Source organism: Zingiber officinale, chromosome 10B, assembly GCF_018446385.1.
Source record: "Zingiber officinale cultivar Zhangliang chromosome 10B, Zo_v1.1, whole genome shotgun sequence".
Classification (NCBI taxonomy): Eukaryota; Viridiplantae; Streptophyta; class Magnoliopsida; order Zingiberales; family Zingiberaceae; genus Zingiber; species Zingiber officinale.
In genome coordinates this window covers 86,099,972-86,118,568 of record NC_056005.1, presented here as the reverse complement: position 1 = coordinate 86,118,568, position 18,597 = coordinate 86,099,972, and the positions used below count along the sequence as shown (strand labels likewise).

General features: G+C 44.2%; 1 protein-coding gene across 1 annotated transcript; it reads left to right on the top strand.

The window, feature by feature from the left end:
- The first annotated feature begins 10,188 nt into the window (after positions 1–10,188).
- Positions 10,189–11,926, top strand: LOC122030477 (putative UPF0496 protein 2). The gene is made up of 2 exons (XM_042589695.1): positions 10,189–10,351; positions 10,614–11,926. Exons 1-2 carry the CDS (start codon positions 10,288–10,290, stop codon positions 11,783–11,785), a joined length of 1,236 nt encoding a protein of 411 aa, XP_042445629.1. The 5' UTR covers positions 10,189–10,287; the 3' UTR covers positions 11,786–11,926.
- Positions 11,927–18,597: the final 6,671 nt, after the last annotated feature.

Genomic DNA, 18,597 nt, shown 5'->3' with positions numbered 1-18,597 from the left:
AAGCGGCATCAACTCCAGCTACCACTCCCTCGAGTGGCCGAGGATGCGGTGCTGGTCAACGACTCTCTCGATCATAAGGGAGAATTGGTCGTTGACATGCACGTCATGATATGATGCGCCAAATGCAACAGTCATCATACAAATATATGCAGAAATTAGGTATGCTATATGATGCCAACATGCTGAACATAGTACATAAATAAACAGTCAAAGCATACAAGCATGGTATCTAGTATCTGCTACTATCATGGACAACAAAAAGAGACTATATAGATATGAAAATGAGTATCTCAAAGATCGCGTGGAAGTATCAAGCGTAGGAAAAATAAGAGTGGAGTCAAGGTAAAACAGTCCTTATCCAAAAATAGTTCATGCACAAAGTTCAAAGAACTATAGAATCAAGATAAGAAGTACCCGCCTTAAATGTAGATTGAGCTAAACAAACCCACATCGAGACGCTCATCTCGAACCAACGTCCTACAAATCACATAATATACAGTTTAGCTAATCACGTATACAACAACTAGCTAAGCCTAAAACCCAATTTTAATTCGATTAGGTAACTGTTTAATTTCACCTAATATTCCAAATCCAACTAGATGATAAGTTCATCTTTAATCCACTAATCAATCATTAGCTATCCATCCGCTGACTAACCTAACTCATTAATCAATCTCTACTAATCATCACACCTAATAAAATCCAAATAACAACAGTTTATAAGATCTCCAACATAATATGATGTATATCAATATCCATCCAAGCAACAGATCACATCTAAATAGAATTAGAACACCTAATCATTCCACAACTAGAATTAAATCTAGATCGTATTTAAAATTACCTCCACAACTTACCTAATTCCAAAGTTATCAGCTTCTTATCTGGTAACAAACCACGGTGGCTAGCTGGATGTGGCAGTAATAATCATATCGGGTTGTAGCAACGGTGGCTGGAGCTTCAACATGGCTCGGCTGAGACTAGTACCGACGGAGAGCGTCAACAAGGGATATCACAGTCGCTTGCTTGTGGCCGAAGAGGGGCTCTGATCTGGCGTTTCACTTCGAAGCAGAGGAAGAGATCTGACACTAACCCTAGAGATAGAGGTTAGCTGGAGGGGGTTCGAGGTTAGAGTCGCAGCGCACAGATATAGCGATGGTAGATTGTCGGCTAGGGCACAAAAGATGGTTGTTGACCGTGGCGTCGTGTAGCCGGCGTTGGGGCAGAGAGAGATGGAACAGCATCAAGGTTGAGGGGAAACCGGCGGCTCACCCTGGTGACGTCAAGGGTGACGGTTGTAAGGCGTCGATGCTGCTCCGTGCGGCGGCAGCAGATCAGCAGATAAAGAAGAAGCTGAAATAAGGGGTTGGATTTCCTCTCTGTCGCAGCCTTGTCTAGTGCTAATGGTCGTGGGGATTGATGGCGTCAGGTCGGCGACGACCAGATGTCGGCCCATGGTGGTCTGCGGCGGTGCCGAGGGAAGGGAGAGGGGTGGCGCGTGAGGGAGAGGACCGGCGATTATGGCTCGAGGGAGAAGAGAAGGCCAGTCGTCCAGTGACAGTGATGGATGGAGCCGCCAGCCCTTGGTAGAGGAGAGGGAGGTGCGGTAGTGGTGGCGTCGCGAAAGGGCTCAGGGAAGAGGGGGATTTGGCGGTGTCGCGATGAAGAAGTGGGAAAGGGGTCAGCGCGTGAGAGGTTTAGGGAAGGAAGGGTTCGCAATTATAAGTTTATAACCTAGGTAATTTTAAATTAAACCTTAGATTCGTTTCTCAATCAATTCCCACCTCCGGGTATTCCAAACAAATTTTCTCGAGCCCATAAGTGCATCCCCACTAAGTACGTCATACGGGCTCCGATTAAATCTCAGAAAATTTCTAAAAATTTCTAAAATTTCCAATAAGATTATTTCCTCAAATAATCTTATTATTTAATTTTTAATTGTTCAGTATTTTACACAAACTTTGGTGGGTGAATGTTTGATCCGGTCATCTCGTATGCTTTGTTCGGCGGTTAGTCCTCCTGAAGCATCCTTGCTCTGATACCACTTGTTGGGTCGTGTAGGCCGACTGGAGAGGGTTGAGTTGCCTGAAACACTTAAAACAATACCTTCTGGATCTTTCAATTCAGGTTAGCGACAATAGCAAATAAAATTAAACAATAAGAAACTAAAGAAAGAGGCATCATAATTTACTTGGTTACAACCTAGTTGGTTGTTAATCCAAGACAAATGAGATCTCTTAAAAAGTCTCCTTGAGTGAAGGCGGAGAAACATCTTACACTCGTTAATAGCTCAGACTATTGCTAGGAAATGAATATACAAGTTATTCTATCTTTCCTAAGTACATGGGTCTTTTTATAGCCCCTGAAAAAACTTATCCTCAAGCTGAAGGCGCCTTCTATAGGGATGGAAGGCGCCTTCAGCGAGGCAAAGGATAAAACTTTATCCTTTTCCACAACGGCCAGAATTAGCTGGTCGAAGACGCCTTCCATGGCCATGAAAGACGCCTTCCATGTCTGGTTAAAGGCGCCTTCAGCCATTGAAGGCGTCTTCTGCCTGAAGGTCGCGGAGGTGCCTTCAACTCCTGTTGAAGGCACCTCTAGCAGCTCCATACCTCCAATCTAGCTTTTATGCTGCTCCGATTGTCTGGGTGATTTTGGCCAATCGAAATAAGGCTCACCTAAACCCAATTTCGGCCTTCTCTTCGAGCAGACTTTCGTTTCGACTTCTCGTCCCTCGAACGTCGTGCACGTCCTTCTTGTCCACCGGTGTACTCTTCCGCGGCATCTCGTCCCTCGGACGCACCGAGCCTGTCGGTTCTCTCCCGTGTCGTCCTTATCGCTAATCGCGTCTTCCGCTCGACTTCTTGTGCTCCTAAGCTCCTACACACTTAGATACAATGATCAAATCAAAATAGGGCATAACCTAACTTGGTTGATCATACCAAAAATAACCTTAGGGTTCAACAATTACAAAATGAATATTAGGTGAGAAAGTTAAACTCATATTATAGCATTTATGAAACCATAACGGTTAAAATAGTTATAACATTTACGATGAATATTAGGTGAGAAAGTTAAACTCATATTATAGCATTTATGAAACCATAACGGTTAAAATAGTTATAACATTTACGATTATATATATATATATATATATATATATATATATATATATATATATATATATATATATATATATATATAGTATTGATATTGTGCGCGAATATCAATGTTTTTTTTAAAAAAAAAATTTTTAAAATTTTTTGAATTTAAAAAATTCAACATTTCCTTATTTAAAATTTAATATATAGATATATCCCCTAAACACATTACAATACTCAATAAATACTTAAATTAATTTTATCTTAATTTTTTTTTTAAACTAAACACTATAACCTAATTAGAAAGCCTAAACCCTATAGGTAAAATCTAAAAAAAAAAATAACTTTAACACTATACCCAAAGCCTGAACCTATAAATAAAATCGTAAAGAAATTTTTAAATTATTTTTTAATTTAAAAATTAAAAAAAATAAAAAAACACTGATATTATGCACGGCGCGCATAGTCGTGCACAGTATCAATACTATATATATATATATATTATATATATATATATATATATATATAAATGAACATAAGTATAGTTGAATCTATATTCGAATCGTTATGAAATTGTAATTGTTATACACTTGGCAGCTTACTCTTGAGCGTATGAAGTTCGAATTTCATGCCAAAATTGGATTTCTATGATTTTCTTTCTGAAAAAAATGAGAACGTCGGCATTTGCAGAGGAGGGACGACACGGAAGTGGTGCAAGCGGAGGAGTTAAGGGATATGTTACTTGATGAGGTGACTCGAGGTCTGGCACGGTGGTGGTCGGAATCCATAGAGTGCCGTCGGATGATAGAAGTGTCACACGTGATCACCATATCGACTTTGACTACCAACATTTGCAGTATCTTCATCATCAACCTTGGTGTGCTCTATTAGAACGTGGAACCACACTTGCTTCATCATGAGCACAGATGTTAAGTGTATAGTGGAATGAACACAAGTGATGCATTTTTTGGAACTCGAACCTTGCCTATTATAGATAAACTATCATGCATTTTATGTGTCAATACTTAGGACACCTTGCTTCTATTTTTATCTTCTACTGTTATTTTAGATTAGAGAATTATGGACAAAAATGTTTCTTAGTATTCAAATCTTTTATCGAACCCCAGAAAGTTTTTTTAATTCACAAGCATCTCATCCCATCAGCCCCATAATAAAATAGCACAACACCACACATATTAAATTATGAATAGATCATACATATTAGTTATAAATAAAATTATAACTACTATAAACATTATAATAGATAGGATTTTATAGTTATTACAAAGTGAATATTAAGTGAGAAAGTTAAACTCATATTATAGCATTTATAAAACCGTATCTACTAAAATACTTATAACATTTATAATTTTATAACTGTTATAAAGTATATATATATATATATATATATATATATATATATATATATATATATATATATAAATGAACATAGTTGAATCCATATTTCAATCATTATTAAATTATAATTATTATAACATGAATATTTTTAAAGTATTGTAACAACAATAAAACTATAGCTACTATAATATATATAATAATTATGAAACTTTAATTACTATAATATGTGTAGTAACTATGAAATTATAATTACTATAATATAAATATTATTGGGCAGGATAAATTCATCTGGCACTGTATAAAGTGCATGTGGCAAAGATACTGACAACAACTCTATCATTTTACAAGAAAAGCAGTGAGGTAGAAAACTCTTTTGATTAAAAATGAAAAAGAAGTATCTTTTCGATGATTGAAAAAATGAAAAGTCCTTTTGATTTATTTTGCCCCATAAATTTTTTTTTTAATTTTGGTGTCTAGACTTTTAGAGAACTAAATTTGAGCAAAAAAGATAGAATCGTAGCGGTCTCCTGAGCCTGGCCCCTTAGGATTTCAGAGGGAGTAAATCATGATGAGTGCTGGGCTGGAAAGTTGACTGAGGTCTTAGGAGTTTTTGACCAGTAGATCAGGAATATTATTTCCGTATGCAACTGACGACCCTCGACTTTTGGCCATTTGAACAAACAATCAGATAATTTACCAGCTGATCCACGAAATTGTTATGAAGGTGGACGACCTTCTTTTGGTTTACCTATCAAGTAAATTCGAAAACACGGACGGTTGTGCATCTGTAGCTAATTTCTACTGACCATCCATCATTGTAGAATTGTGTGTGCCCTGAATCGAATATTCGAATTTCACAATAAAAAATTAATCTATGGGACTCTAAAAATCCAACTTGACTCTTTAACGTTGCACCGTTGTCCCCTAAGAGGCAATTTAAATTTAATGAGTTCAATTCATATCCGAAAATTTTGAAAAAATATTTTAAAATATATATATATATATATATAAAGAGAGAGAGAGATTTGATATGCTAAGCGAGACCTTATGCGCGACCGTGAGCGAAATCCGATGTGGGCTATCTGACGTGGCAAAATCTAAATTTTTTTAATCTTTCTCTCATCTGCATGCAGCAATTTTTCTCTCTCATCTGCATGCAACAACTATAAAATTTTTTAATCTCTCTCATCTGCATGCAACAACTTTTCTCTCTTTCTTTTGAAATTAAAATGATATTTTATTTTTTCTCTCCTACTATTACATGCAAAAAATTATTATGGTAGTGATGATACAATGTTGTGCAGTAGCTGCTACAACTTATAGCAGTTACTATACAGTAGCTGCTACAACGGTGCAGTGGCAGTTACTATGCAATAGCTACTACAACTTATAACAGTTATTATACAGTAGCTGCTACAATTTGTAGCAGTTACTATGCAATAGTTGTTACAACGGTGCAGTAGTTGCTATAATGATGCAGAAGCTACTACAACTGTGCAGTAGCTGCTACACCTGTGTAGAAGTTGCTACAACTATGCAGAATCTGCTACAACTATGCAGAATCTGCTACAACTATGTAGAAGTTGCTACAATGGTGCAGAAGCTGCTACAACTGTGCAGTAGCTGTTACGTAGCTGCTACAACTGTGCAGAAATTGCTACAATGGTGCAGAAGCTGCTACAACTGTGCAGTAGCTGCTACAACTATGCAGAAGTTGCTACAATGGTGCAGAGGCTGGTACAATAGTGCAGAGGTTGCTACAACTGTGCAGTAGCTGCTACAACTGTGCAGAAGTTGCTACAACTGTGCAGAAGCTGCTACAATGGTGCAGAAGCTGCTACAACTGTGCAGAAGCTGCTACAATTGTGCAGAAGCTGCTATAACTCTGTAGAAGCTGCTACAACGGCGCAGTAACTGCTACAACGGTGCAGTAGCTGCTACAACGGTGCAGTAGCTGCTACAACGGTGCAGTAGCTATTACAACAATGCAGTAGCTGTTACAACGATGCAGTAGTTGCTACAACGGTGCAGAAGCTGCTATAACAGTACTAAAGCTGTTACAATGGTGCAGTAGCTGCTATAACGGTGCAGAAGCTGCTACAACGATACAATAGCTGCTACAACGGTGCAGAAGCTGCTACAATGTGTACTAGCTATTGTGTAGTAGCTGCTACAATGTTGTAGTAACTACATCACCTTTAAAAATTATTAGCATAGTAATTGTTACATGCAATCAGATGAGAGAGATTAAAAAATTTTATAGTTGTTGCATGCGGATGAAAGAGAAAAATTGTTGCATGCAGATGAGAGAAAAAAGTTATTGCATGCAAATGAGAGAAAGATTAAAAAAATTGGGTTTTGGCCGCCTCAGATAGCCCACATCAGATTTCGCTCACGGTAGCGCATAAAGTGTCACTTAGCATATCAAATCTCCCTCTCTCTCTCTCTCTCTCTCTCTCTCTCTATATATATATATATATATTGATCCTGTCGGGAAGCTGAGAAGATGGACCTGCCGGTGTGTCGTGTCCGGAATGTTGACCGCATCTCCATGACCCGGATGATGAGCTATCTTCCGTGTTGACTGACCAAGTTGTCCGAAGTCCTCGGGTCGACAGTACCTGTATCTAGTGACCGGGTTGTCCCGATGCTCGAGGCGGGTCCCACAAATGTATAAGTAGTTGAAACTGAATAGTGAAACAAATGCAGGAAAGGTACAATGGCGTACCCTGGCCCCGGGGGGGCGCCCTCGGATGGATGGATGAGCTGGTTGCGGCGCTGATCGAGTCGTCGCGGCTGTGAAGAATAGATGAATATATCAGCTGAGGAGATGGATCCGCCCGCCGAGAGCCCAGCGTAACCTGAACCTGGCAAACAACAGGCCGACCGAGAAATACTAGCGGCACGCTGGTCTAGAGATGACGTCGGCACGTAGGCCGGGATATAATATCGGCACGAAGGCCGAACACACCACAACGGCTCGCAGGCCGAAATACAATGGTGGCTCGCAGGCCAGTACAGTACCAGATTGGCGGATGACAACGGCTATGGAATCAGTGGTGGACGTGGGTCGACTGGTGACTATCGCTGTAGGTGGCCTCGGAGGACGGCGACGACCACTAGAAGTGGCCTCGATGACTGTTGGACTAGGCGACAGCAGAGGCTACTGCGCGCGGCTGCAAAGACCGCTAGACGTGGCAAGGGTGACCGCCAGGGGCAGCGGCGGCGGTGGCCGCTGGACTCAGCGGCAACAGAGGCGAAGTCGCGGCTGTGAGATGCGCTGCGAGGAGGAGGAGAGGAGTGGGGGCCGACGATGAGGACCGTCGGAGGCGGCAGCGGCTAGGGCTGCAGAAGACGGCATCGAGGACCGCTGGAAGCAGCGGTGGTGGCTAGAAGAAGTGTGGATGCCCGCTGGGGACGTCGGGGGTGGCATCCGTAGACACCGGAGGCGGCCTGGGGCGGCGATGGTGGCCACCGGAGGCGGCAGTGCTCGCCAGAGGCTGTGGCAACGGTTGCGGGAGAGGGTGGCAGCGGTTATGCCCGCTAGAGACGGCGGCTCCTTTGCTCGTCGTCGCTACTGTGTGTCCAGAGAAGAAAGAAAAGGGACGGCGAGAGGGGTCGGAGGCCGACGATGGCCCCGACGAACGGCATAAGATGGGGAGGAAGATGACCTCTCTTCCTTCGTGTTGGTGGCGGCCTCCAGAAACTAACCCCCGCTCCCCTCCCTCTTCTGCGTGAACTGTGTTCCTTAAAAACACTAAAACCCTCAAGGTGCCAAAAGACCCAACTGCCACTCATTTTCCTTAATTGTTCCCTATGCCCCTGCTAACACCCGGATCATAAATATATATATATATATATAGAGAGAGAGAGAGAGAGAGAGAGAGTTTTGATATTATGCGCGATGCACACAGTGCACGACTGTGCGCATCGCACACAATATCAATTTTCTTTTTTTTTAATTATTATTTTTTAAATATTTTGAATTTAAAAAATTCAACATTTTCTTATATAAAATTTTAGTATATAGATATATCCCCTAAACACATTACAATACTCATTAAATACTTAAATTTATTTCATTTTAAAATTTTCTTTTAACTAAACACTATAATCCAATTGGGAAGTCTAAACCCTAAAGATAAAATCTTTAAAAAGAAAATTAACTTAAAAATTATAACTCAATTCGGAAATCTCAACCCTAAAAATAAAATCTTAAAAAAATTAATTATTTTTTAATTCAAAATAAAAAAATTACAAAACCGAGACATTTTGAATTAAAAAAAATATTTCTTTATATAAATAGCTAATACATTACGATATCCCCTTAACATATTACAATACTCCGTAAATACTTAAATTTATTTCATTTTTATTTTTTTAACTAAATATTATAATCCAATTGAAAAATCTAAACCCTAGAGATAAAATCTTTAAAAAAATAACTAAAAAATTATATCTAATTATGATGCCTGAACCCTACCAATAAAATCATAAAAAATATATTTTATTTATTTTTTTAATCAAAATTAATATATTTTATTTATTTTTTAATTAAAATAAAAAAAATCATGATATACTCTTATGCAATAAAATATATATATATATATATATATATATATATATATATATATATATATATATATATATATATATATATATATATATATATATATATATATATACTAATACTAATCTTTTATGGATATGATTGGCAATTAAAATATGCACATACAACCTTTTGTTTCTTTCTTCGCCCGCATGCATGCCGAGATCCAAATCAATCCACGTGGACGCGTTTCCCGGACCCCATCGCTTGCGGTCCATCTCACGAAAGCCATTTCTTGAGGAACTGAAACTCGAAGAGCCACGTCACCCTGATGACTGGATCCCGGGTCCCGCCCACCAATCTTATCTCGCCGGATTAAAAGATTCACACAAATCCAAATATACAATCCAGGATTTAATGAGACACTAAACGCCCCCGATCCCATTATGTCCGTTAACAGTATTAGGGTTAAGTGCACTCCTCGCCCAATCATGCTCCTGATAATTATTATCCGCGCCGTACGTGTATTTTGTGGGATGCACACAATCACCAAAATACTACCTTAATTACACCTGAATAATTACTTTCTCATCACTCGTGTTTATCCAAAATCGATTACTCTTCCAGCATGATAATTACAAGCACATTTGTTGATGATTACGTAGCATAATTAATCATTAATTATCACATGTATAACTAACTAATTGTGAGATTATCGATTTAACAGTGGACTTAAGGAGAAATTCGCAAAACGCGTTGACCTCTCCGGATCCTGAGAAATGGACGATGGAGTGCAATTGCGAAGAACCGAAGAGGAAAGAAGGGGGGAAACAACTGGCGTGAAACCCTGCATGGAACCGAATGACGTGGCTCAATCTCGGCCGCTTGTGGCCGTAATCGTGCGGCGCAGAGATCCCTTCGGGCCTGCGAGCTTCTTGCTTGATGAACTCTAATTCCAGATAATGGTTGTTCTGATTTCGAGCGATCCAATTTTATTTTTGATTCGTTTTTACAGCGAAATTAATTAACTGCACGCACGCAGATTTGCAGGAAACCAGATAAAGCAACATCTCAGTGAATACACATGCGCGACGATGAGGGATTGACCGTCCCTGGAGCTCTTGCGTGTGCTGTCAATGGCGGTGGCGGTTAATGATTTGCAGCCGCCTCTACTTCTCTCCCTTGCCTTGTAAGAAAGCTTCTTCTTCGTTGCTCCTCTATATATGCACATCGGCGATTGAAGCTATTGCTTTCAAGCTTCCCGCCGAGATCAAGGCAATGCGGGGGATGCCCATGCATTATTCTACTTCCTCCTCCTCCTCCGGTCTCTGCAACTTCTCCGGTGAGCAATTTAATTTCTTTATATTATTATTATTATTATTATTATTATTATTATTATTATTATTATTATTATTATTTTGGAAAATTAAAGAAGGATTGTTTTGCTTGCCCCTCAAGTTATATAATTAACAAGTAATTTAAGTTGAATTGTTCACTACATGATCTGCTCTGTTTTTTGGGCTTATTTCTTGTGTTGCTTCCCTTCTCTGCTTCTTCAATTCTTCTTCGTTTTCCTCTTTGTTGATTGACATATGCACTTGCAGGTGATCGGCATTTGCTTGGCATGGCGATGGTCAAGAGCAAGTCCACAAGTCCGGTGAACGTCACTGAGGAGTACTACAAGACCCTCAGAACCAAATCTTTCCTCGACATGTGGTCCAAAGTCCACGACCAAAGTCTCCGGCGAGTCTCATCCGTGCCCATCATCTCCGGCGATGACAAGAATAATGAGGATAGCGGTGGAGATCAAAAGGGATTGATTTGTGGATCTTCTCCATTAGCTTCCTATGGTAGACTTCCTGATTTCGTCCTCGATCCGAGTCAAGAGACCGTCCTCGCCCAGATGACTGCTGAGGATGACAGAGCCGGCGGCGGCCAGCTCGAGCTCCAAGTGAAGTCGCTTCTCGTCGAATACTTCGACGTCACACTTAGGGCCTGCTTCGCGTGCGCCAATCTCTTGGCAGCCATCAGCAGCGCGAGATTGCACCACCGGCTTCTCCGCCGTTTCTTGATCAAGCTTTCCTCCGGCGCCGGCGATGCTGCGTTCGACCATGTGGCTTCCCTCGTCGACTTGGAAAACCCCCTCCACCCGCGAAATCTGGCTCAGTTCTATTCCGTGCAGTCGGACTACGGGCAGCTGGCCCAGAAGCTGACGCGCGCCCACCGGCGGATCCTCCGCCGGGCTCGGCTCCACCGCGTAGCCAGGCAGGCAGCCGGTGTTGCGGCCGTCGTTGCGTGTGGCATCGCCACGGTGATCGCAGTGGCGATCGCCGCACACACAGGGGTCTGCATCGGAGCAGTGGCGGTGGCAACCCCCACAGCGGTGGTGACTGGGCGGCAGCGCCGCAGGGAGGTCAGGAGAGCAGGGGCGTGGTGGTGGCTCAAGAGCCTTGCAGCGCAGGTGGACGCGGCGGCGCGGGGAGCGTACATTGTCGGGCGGGACCTGGAGACGATGACCCGTATGGTGCGGCGGGCGCACGACGAGTTGGAGCACGTCCGTTGGGTGGCCGGGATGGCGGCGAGGGGAAGGGAGGAGCCGCAGATGTTGAGGGAGGCGGCGAGGGAGGTGGAGCGAGGGACGGCGGGGATGGCGGAGCAGTTGAATGAGCTGGAGGAGCACGTAAACCTGTGCTTAATCACCATCAACCGCAGCAGAAAGATGGTGGCGGAGGAACTGATGGCGGAGGCATGTCCGGCGCCGGATCGGCCGGCGTAACGGCACGATTGCTTGATTGATATATATATTTACTACACAATTATAAATATAGATTAAATAATATATATCTACATGTATAGAGATGGCTGATTAAATCATAATTCTTTCATATTTTTTCCCCCGTAAACTCTCTGAGATGATCGATTGAATTATATATCTCTTTTCTTTTGATCAAAATCGATTTGGAAATAAAAAGAAATAAGCCTCAAAAATATATAAAAGCTGTAGGGGATTAGGGGTGTAATCGAATCGAGCGGAGTCGAACTCTTGAATATTTGAACTTGACTCGTTTATAATCAAGCCGAGTTCGAGCTTTATTTAATGAATATATTCATGGTTCACGAACTTATTCGAGTTTTTATCGAACCTAAACGAGCTTCATAAGTATAAATTATAAATTTAAATACTCATTAAAAATTAAATTATATATTTAGAAAAAATTATAATATTCTTATTAAAATTTATAATTTTATTCTAATAAATAAATTTAATATATTTGTCTATATTTTTTATAAATGGACTGTAAAATTTATAAATTTAATATCAAAATTATTATTTTTTTAATTTAAAAATTGATTCATGAGATTAATGAATGTGTTCATGAGCTAACGAGCTGAGTATTGTGAAGCTTGAGCTTGATTTATTTATCTTAACGAGTCTCATTAAATAAGTTCAAATAAACTTTTATCAAATCGAATTTCAAATAACTCACAAATGATATAATTCATTTACACCCTACAAGAGATATCCTAATTAAAACTAATATCTCTTCCACATGCAAAAGGGTGTATTATCTTTTTCGGACAATAAATTACTTATCGTCTCGTTGGCTGATCGACGTGGCAAGATATGCCCCCTGGATGACACAGAAAATGATAAAGATGATAAAGTAATAGAACAAAATTTCTTTAAAATATTTTCTATCTTATCACAATATATAAATACGGATTATAATCCTTAATTTTAGGGTCTAATATAAAAAAAATACAGTAATAATAATCAAGGAATTTACCATTATGAATTTACTTTATAAAAAATTAAATAAGAAAAGAAGAATAAGAAAAGCATATTGATCCGGTGATAAAGTGGGATTTGGATGATAGAACAGCCAATGACATGTGGGAATCAGAGTCAACATGGTCAACATCTAGTGCCCGGCCAGGCAGCCGGCATACCTGCCCGAGCGACAGTGTGACAGCCCAGCTCAACGCTGGGTTTCCGACGCTCAGGGGCCGAGTGGAATCCCCGTTCAGTCGGACGATAGACATTGTTCGCCCACGCGCGGCGAGGCGGAAGCAGGATGAAGCACTGGGGGCGAGCAGGCCTCCCGCTCGGATCGGTCACTCCAGCAGCAATACGAGGGCTCGGCCGAGTAAACTCCCCGCTCAGCCTCGCAAACGATAAGAAGAGCAGGAGGGAATATCTTCTTCGGGGAAAGTGTCATCGAAAAATGACATGGTTGGCGGCATGGTCAGGCAGAGAATCGTACGGTAGAAGTTTCCACTGTTACGTCAGGGATATGCCCGGTCTGTTAAGGTATGGTGTCAGGTGTGCTTTTCTGACACACTCATTGCAGGTATGCTTTGAGAAGCGTGCATGTCTTGGTAAGTGTGCATGCGCCTTCAGGGAGCCCTATATAAGGACCCCCAGACTTCGACGGAGGTACGCGCGATTCATCACTGTAGCTACAGTTCTCGTCATTCTACTTCGATTTCTTGCTTCCGGAGGCTAACTTGAGCATCGAAGGGCTGTTGCCAAGAACCCCTTCCCGTCTTAGTTTTGTGCTTGTAGGTTCTCGCCGAAGGTCTACGTCACTCATAGGGCTACGCGGAGTCAACGAGAGCATCACGTCCCCAACGACCGTCGACTCAGCACTCGAATAGGATCAAATTGGCGTCGTCTGTGGGAACCCACCTGAATCCGAGCCGAGAAGATGGAGGAAGCTGGACGCTCACACACCGTGATGCTCTCTCCAGAAGAGCTCTACGCGCTCATCCAGGCGCGAGCGGCAAAAATAGTGGAGCGGCAACAGAGGGCACAAGCCGAGCGGCTTGCACAGCAGGCCACCTCGGCATCCAGTGGTCGAGCGACGTTGGAAGATCGATCGGAACAATTTTCTACTTGGGCGCAGAACAAAGGGTAGACCGGCACGCCAAGAGATGCACCACCCGTGCCAATTCCCTTCCATCGGGCCCTATTCCAGACTCCCTCCGAACTCGCGCAGGCCAACCAAGGATCGTCAGCCGATGAAGCGCCCGCGTGGGACGTCAAGAAAGGCAAGGCGCCTCGGACCGATTCTTCTCTCGAGCGAATCAATCGCAAGTTCTTAGAGGCGATTCTGCAGGATCCGCTCCCAAGGCACTATGCCCCCCTGGCGATTGGAGAATACAGTGGTGTGACTGACCCGGATGGCCATCTCGGTAAGTTCGATAACGCCGCTACTCTACATCAATACACTGACGAAGTTAAGTGCCGGGTCTTCCTCACTACCCTGTCTGGCTCGGCGCAACGATGGTTCCGGAGGTCGCCGGATGGATCAATTCGGAGTTTTAAGGACTTCCGAACGGCGTTCCTCCACCACTTCGCAAGTAGCAGGCGCTATCAGAAGACGAGCGTTAGCCTATTATCCATGAAGCGGGGGCCCAGAGAGACTCTCCGATCCTACATCAAACGATTCAACCAGGCGGCCATGGATATCCCGGCAGTTTCATCCGAGACCATGATGCACGCCTTTACCCAAGGACTGACCGATGGGGATTTCTTCTGTTCGCTCATCCGGAAGCCGCCTCGCGATTACGACCATATGCTAAAAAAGGCAAGCGAGTACATCAACGTGGAGGAGGCCCAGGAGGCAAGAAGGAAAGAGATGCCTACTGAACCACCAGCGCCAACCGAGTGGAGGCAGCCGGTCAGTCAACCACCGAGAGTGCCTCGAGCCAAGGGGATGAGGTCATATCAAGAAGCTAGACCACGCGTCGTTCATCATGTGGCATCCGAACGGCCGAAGGCAAGGGGAAAGGTATGGACTCCCATGTTTTGTTCCCTACACCAGTCGGCTAGCCACAACACCCGCGATTGTCGAGGGTTCACCCCAGTTGACTCACCGACGCCAAGAAACTATCGTCGTCGATCGCCCTCGCCCAACCAACGGCATAGGCACCAGGACGCCGGGTGACGAGAAGTTAGGCGATCATCCGAGCGGCCATATCACGGTGATCAACCCCGGACCTCTCACGAGCGAGCTAGAACATCCGTACGGGAGGAAGAAAATAGAAGCAACGCCACTCGGGGGGAGATCAATATCATAGCAGGAGGGCCCACCGGCAGGGATTCTAACCAGGCCCGGAAGTTGCATGCTCGGTAGCTAAGGATCCACGCTATGGGTTGCAGCGAAGAGAAGGCGAACGGGCCCAAGATTAGCTTTGGTCCGAGGGACCTCAAGGGAGTCGAAGTACCGCATGACGACGCTCTTATCATTAAAGCGGTAATAGCCAATTACACTATTCACCGCATATTTATTGACACAGACAGCTTGGTCAACATCATCTTCAAGAAGGCATTAGACCAACTCCAGATTGACAGAGCCGAGCTGTTGCCCATGACAACCCCACTGTACAGGTTCACAGGAAACGAGGTTCTGCCGGTTGGATAGACCAGACTAGCCATATCGCTGGGAGAGGAGCCGCTCCGAAGGACGCGGGGCACTAACTTTATCTTGGTAGATGCCCCCTCCGCCTACAACGTGATCCCAGGGCGCCCCGCCCTCAATGAGTTTCGGGCGGTCGTCTTGACTTTTTGTCAGAAAATAAAATTCCCCGTCGAGGACCAGGTAGGAGAGGTCCGAGGAGACCAGCTAGCAGCTCGGCGCTGCTACATGGAAATGGTCCGCTCTGAATCTAGATCTGCACGGAAGACACCCCGGATCGAGGTAAACGCTATAACCGAGAAACCTCCTACTTTAGTTTATGAGGAAAAGGAGGAAGTGCAGATTCATCCTTGCCGACCAGAGGCCACCACCTTCATAGCATCTGACCTGGAGGGGGAACAGAGGAAAGAGCTCATCAAATGCCTTCAACAAAACCACGATGTCTTCGCATGGTCGACGCACGTACTGCCCGGCATTTCCCAAGCATAGCTCAGCACGAGCTCCACGTTCGACCGGACGAGCTCCACTTGCATGTCCTGCCAAAAGTACCACAATCTCTCACACTGTTCGACGGAAGAAATAAAGACGTTCGCGGTATCCTGCCCGTTCGACCAGTGGGGCCTGGACATAGTGGGGCCCTTCCCCATGACAACTGGTCAACGAAAGTTTTTACTCGTTGTCGTTGATTACTTCTCCAAGTGGGTAGAGGTCGAGCCGCTGGCCAAGATCACCGAACAGATGATCAAGAAATTCATCTGGCAGCACCTTATTTGTCGGTTCAGCATCCCACGCCGGCTCATCTCAGACAACGAAAGATAGTTTGTCTGTCAGCAACTCAGAGAGTGCGAAGGATACAACATCCAGCAGGCCTTCACCTCAGTGGCTTACCCCCAGAGCAATGGGCATGCCGAAGTAGCCAATCGGGAGATCCTATGGATTCTCTGAGTTTGACTCGACCACCTTGGGGGCAGCTGGGTGGACGCGCTTCCAGGCGTATTGTGGGGAATCCGAACGACGCCAAAGGAGGGGACGGGTGTCACGCCTTTCCACTTGGTGTATGGGGGAGAGACAGTCGTTCCCGTCGAAGTCGAAATAGAATCTGACCGGGTGCAGCAGTACGACGCAGACAACGCCGAGCAGAGACAATTGGAGCTTGATTTGGTGGATGAGACGCGCGCCAACGCGGCCGCTCAGCTGACGCCCTATCGGCAAAGAATGAGGCAAAGCTACAACCAGCGGGTGATCCCCCGATCCTTTCAGGTCGGCAACCTAGTATGGAGAAAGGTGAAATCGGTCGGCGACGTCGGCAAGCTGGAGGCTCCGTGGGCTGGACCGTTCAAGATTGTGGAGAAGCTCCGCTCGGGAGCTTACTATTTAGAAGATGAAGATGGATGGCAACTGGAACATCCATGGAGTGCGAACCATCTCCAGTCGTACCGAGCTAGGTAAAAGGTGCGCCGATGTATTTAGTGTCGTGTATCTCTTCTTTGCCCTACGCCTTTTGACTGCAGGGTTAAAATCGAAAAGCAAAGGATTACAAGATCATTGTTGAATGGCTAGGCAACTCGGAACATCGTCGAGCGACGACGTTAAACGCCAGAGCTGAACCGGCGGCTATAAATACCCGGACTGAAGACCGTCGAGCGGCGACATTAAACGTCAGAGTCGAACCGGCGACTATAAATACCCAGCCTGAAGACCATCGAGCGGCGACATTAAACACCAGAGCCGAACCGACGGCTATAAATACCCGGCCTGAAGACCGTCGAGCAGCGATGTTAAACGCCAGAGCCGAACCGACGATTATAAATACCCGGCCTGAAGACCGTCGAGCGGCGACGTTAAATGCCAGAGTCGAACCAGCGGCTATAAATACCCGTCCTGAAGACCGTCGAGCAGCGACGTTAAACGCCAGAGCCGAATCGGCGGCTATAAATACCCGGCCTGAAGACCGTCAAGAGGCGACGTTAAACACCAGAGCCAAAAGGATCAGCTGTTGGGGTTGAAAGGTTGCAAATATAGTCCCATATTGGAAACATATGGGAAAGATCTTGGGTTTTATAAGAGAAAAGATATCTCCATTGGCATGAGGCCTTTTGGGGAGAGCCCAAGAGCAAAGCCATGAGGATCTAGGCCCAAAGTGGACAATATCATGCTATTGTGGAGATATCTAAATTCTTTTCGATCTTACAATTGGTATCAGAGCCCGGACTGCCAGAAGGTTTAACCGCCGACTGTGCACAAGAGCTATGGTCTGATTGAGTAATGTTGGTACAATATTGACCTCGAACAAATAAAATGGGGGCTCCTATGTTCAGATCAAAAGGACCAGACACCAGGGAGGAAGTCCTAGTAGGTCGGGTGGACAGAGGGGCAGGAAGACCTGGTGGGTCGAGGATCGGACGTGGGAAGCCTATGGTCCTTTGTTTGAGGGGGGGATTGTTGGGGTTGCAAGGTTGCAAACATAGTCCTATATTGGAAACACATGGAAAGATCATGGGTTTTATAAGAGAAAAGATATCTCTATTGGCATGAGGCCTTTTGGGGAGAGCCTAAGAGCAAAACCATGAGGGTCTAGGCCCAAAGTGGATAATATCATGCTATTGTGGAGATATCTAACTTCTTTTCGATCCTACATCGGCAACCATAAATACCCCGCCTGAAGACTGTCGAGCGGCAACGTTAAACCCCAGGGTCAGAGCGGCGACCATAAATACTCCGCCTGAAGACAGTCGAGCAGCAATATTAAACCCCAGAGTCGAGCGGTGACTATAAAGCTTCGCCTTTGCATCATTTCAATCTAACATGGATCCTCTGGAAAGGAGGTGATCCTGAACTCGATTGTCGATCAGCAGCTCAAAGATTAAAAGACGAGGCTCTCATGAATTTAGTAGCGATTGAGGGAACAGGTAACTCGCTCGGATATACACAGCGAGAGAACAAGCAAACAATGGAAGGCCCAGAAAGAGTTCATTAATCAAAATAGGTCGAACGACGAGTACATATATTAAAATAGGCCGAACGGCAAGTACATATCAACGACTTCACTCTAGATAATCAAAGATATCATCAAGTATCATGGTAAGGAGCCCGGCATGGTCACGGACAAGAATGGTGAAGTCTTCAGGGAGACGACCCTTTGTCTTCAGATAATTAGCCGTGGCAG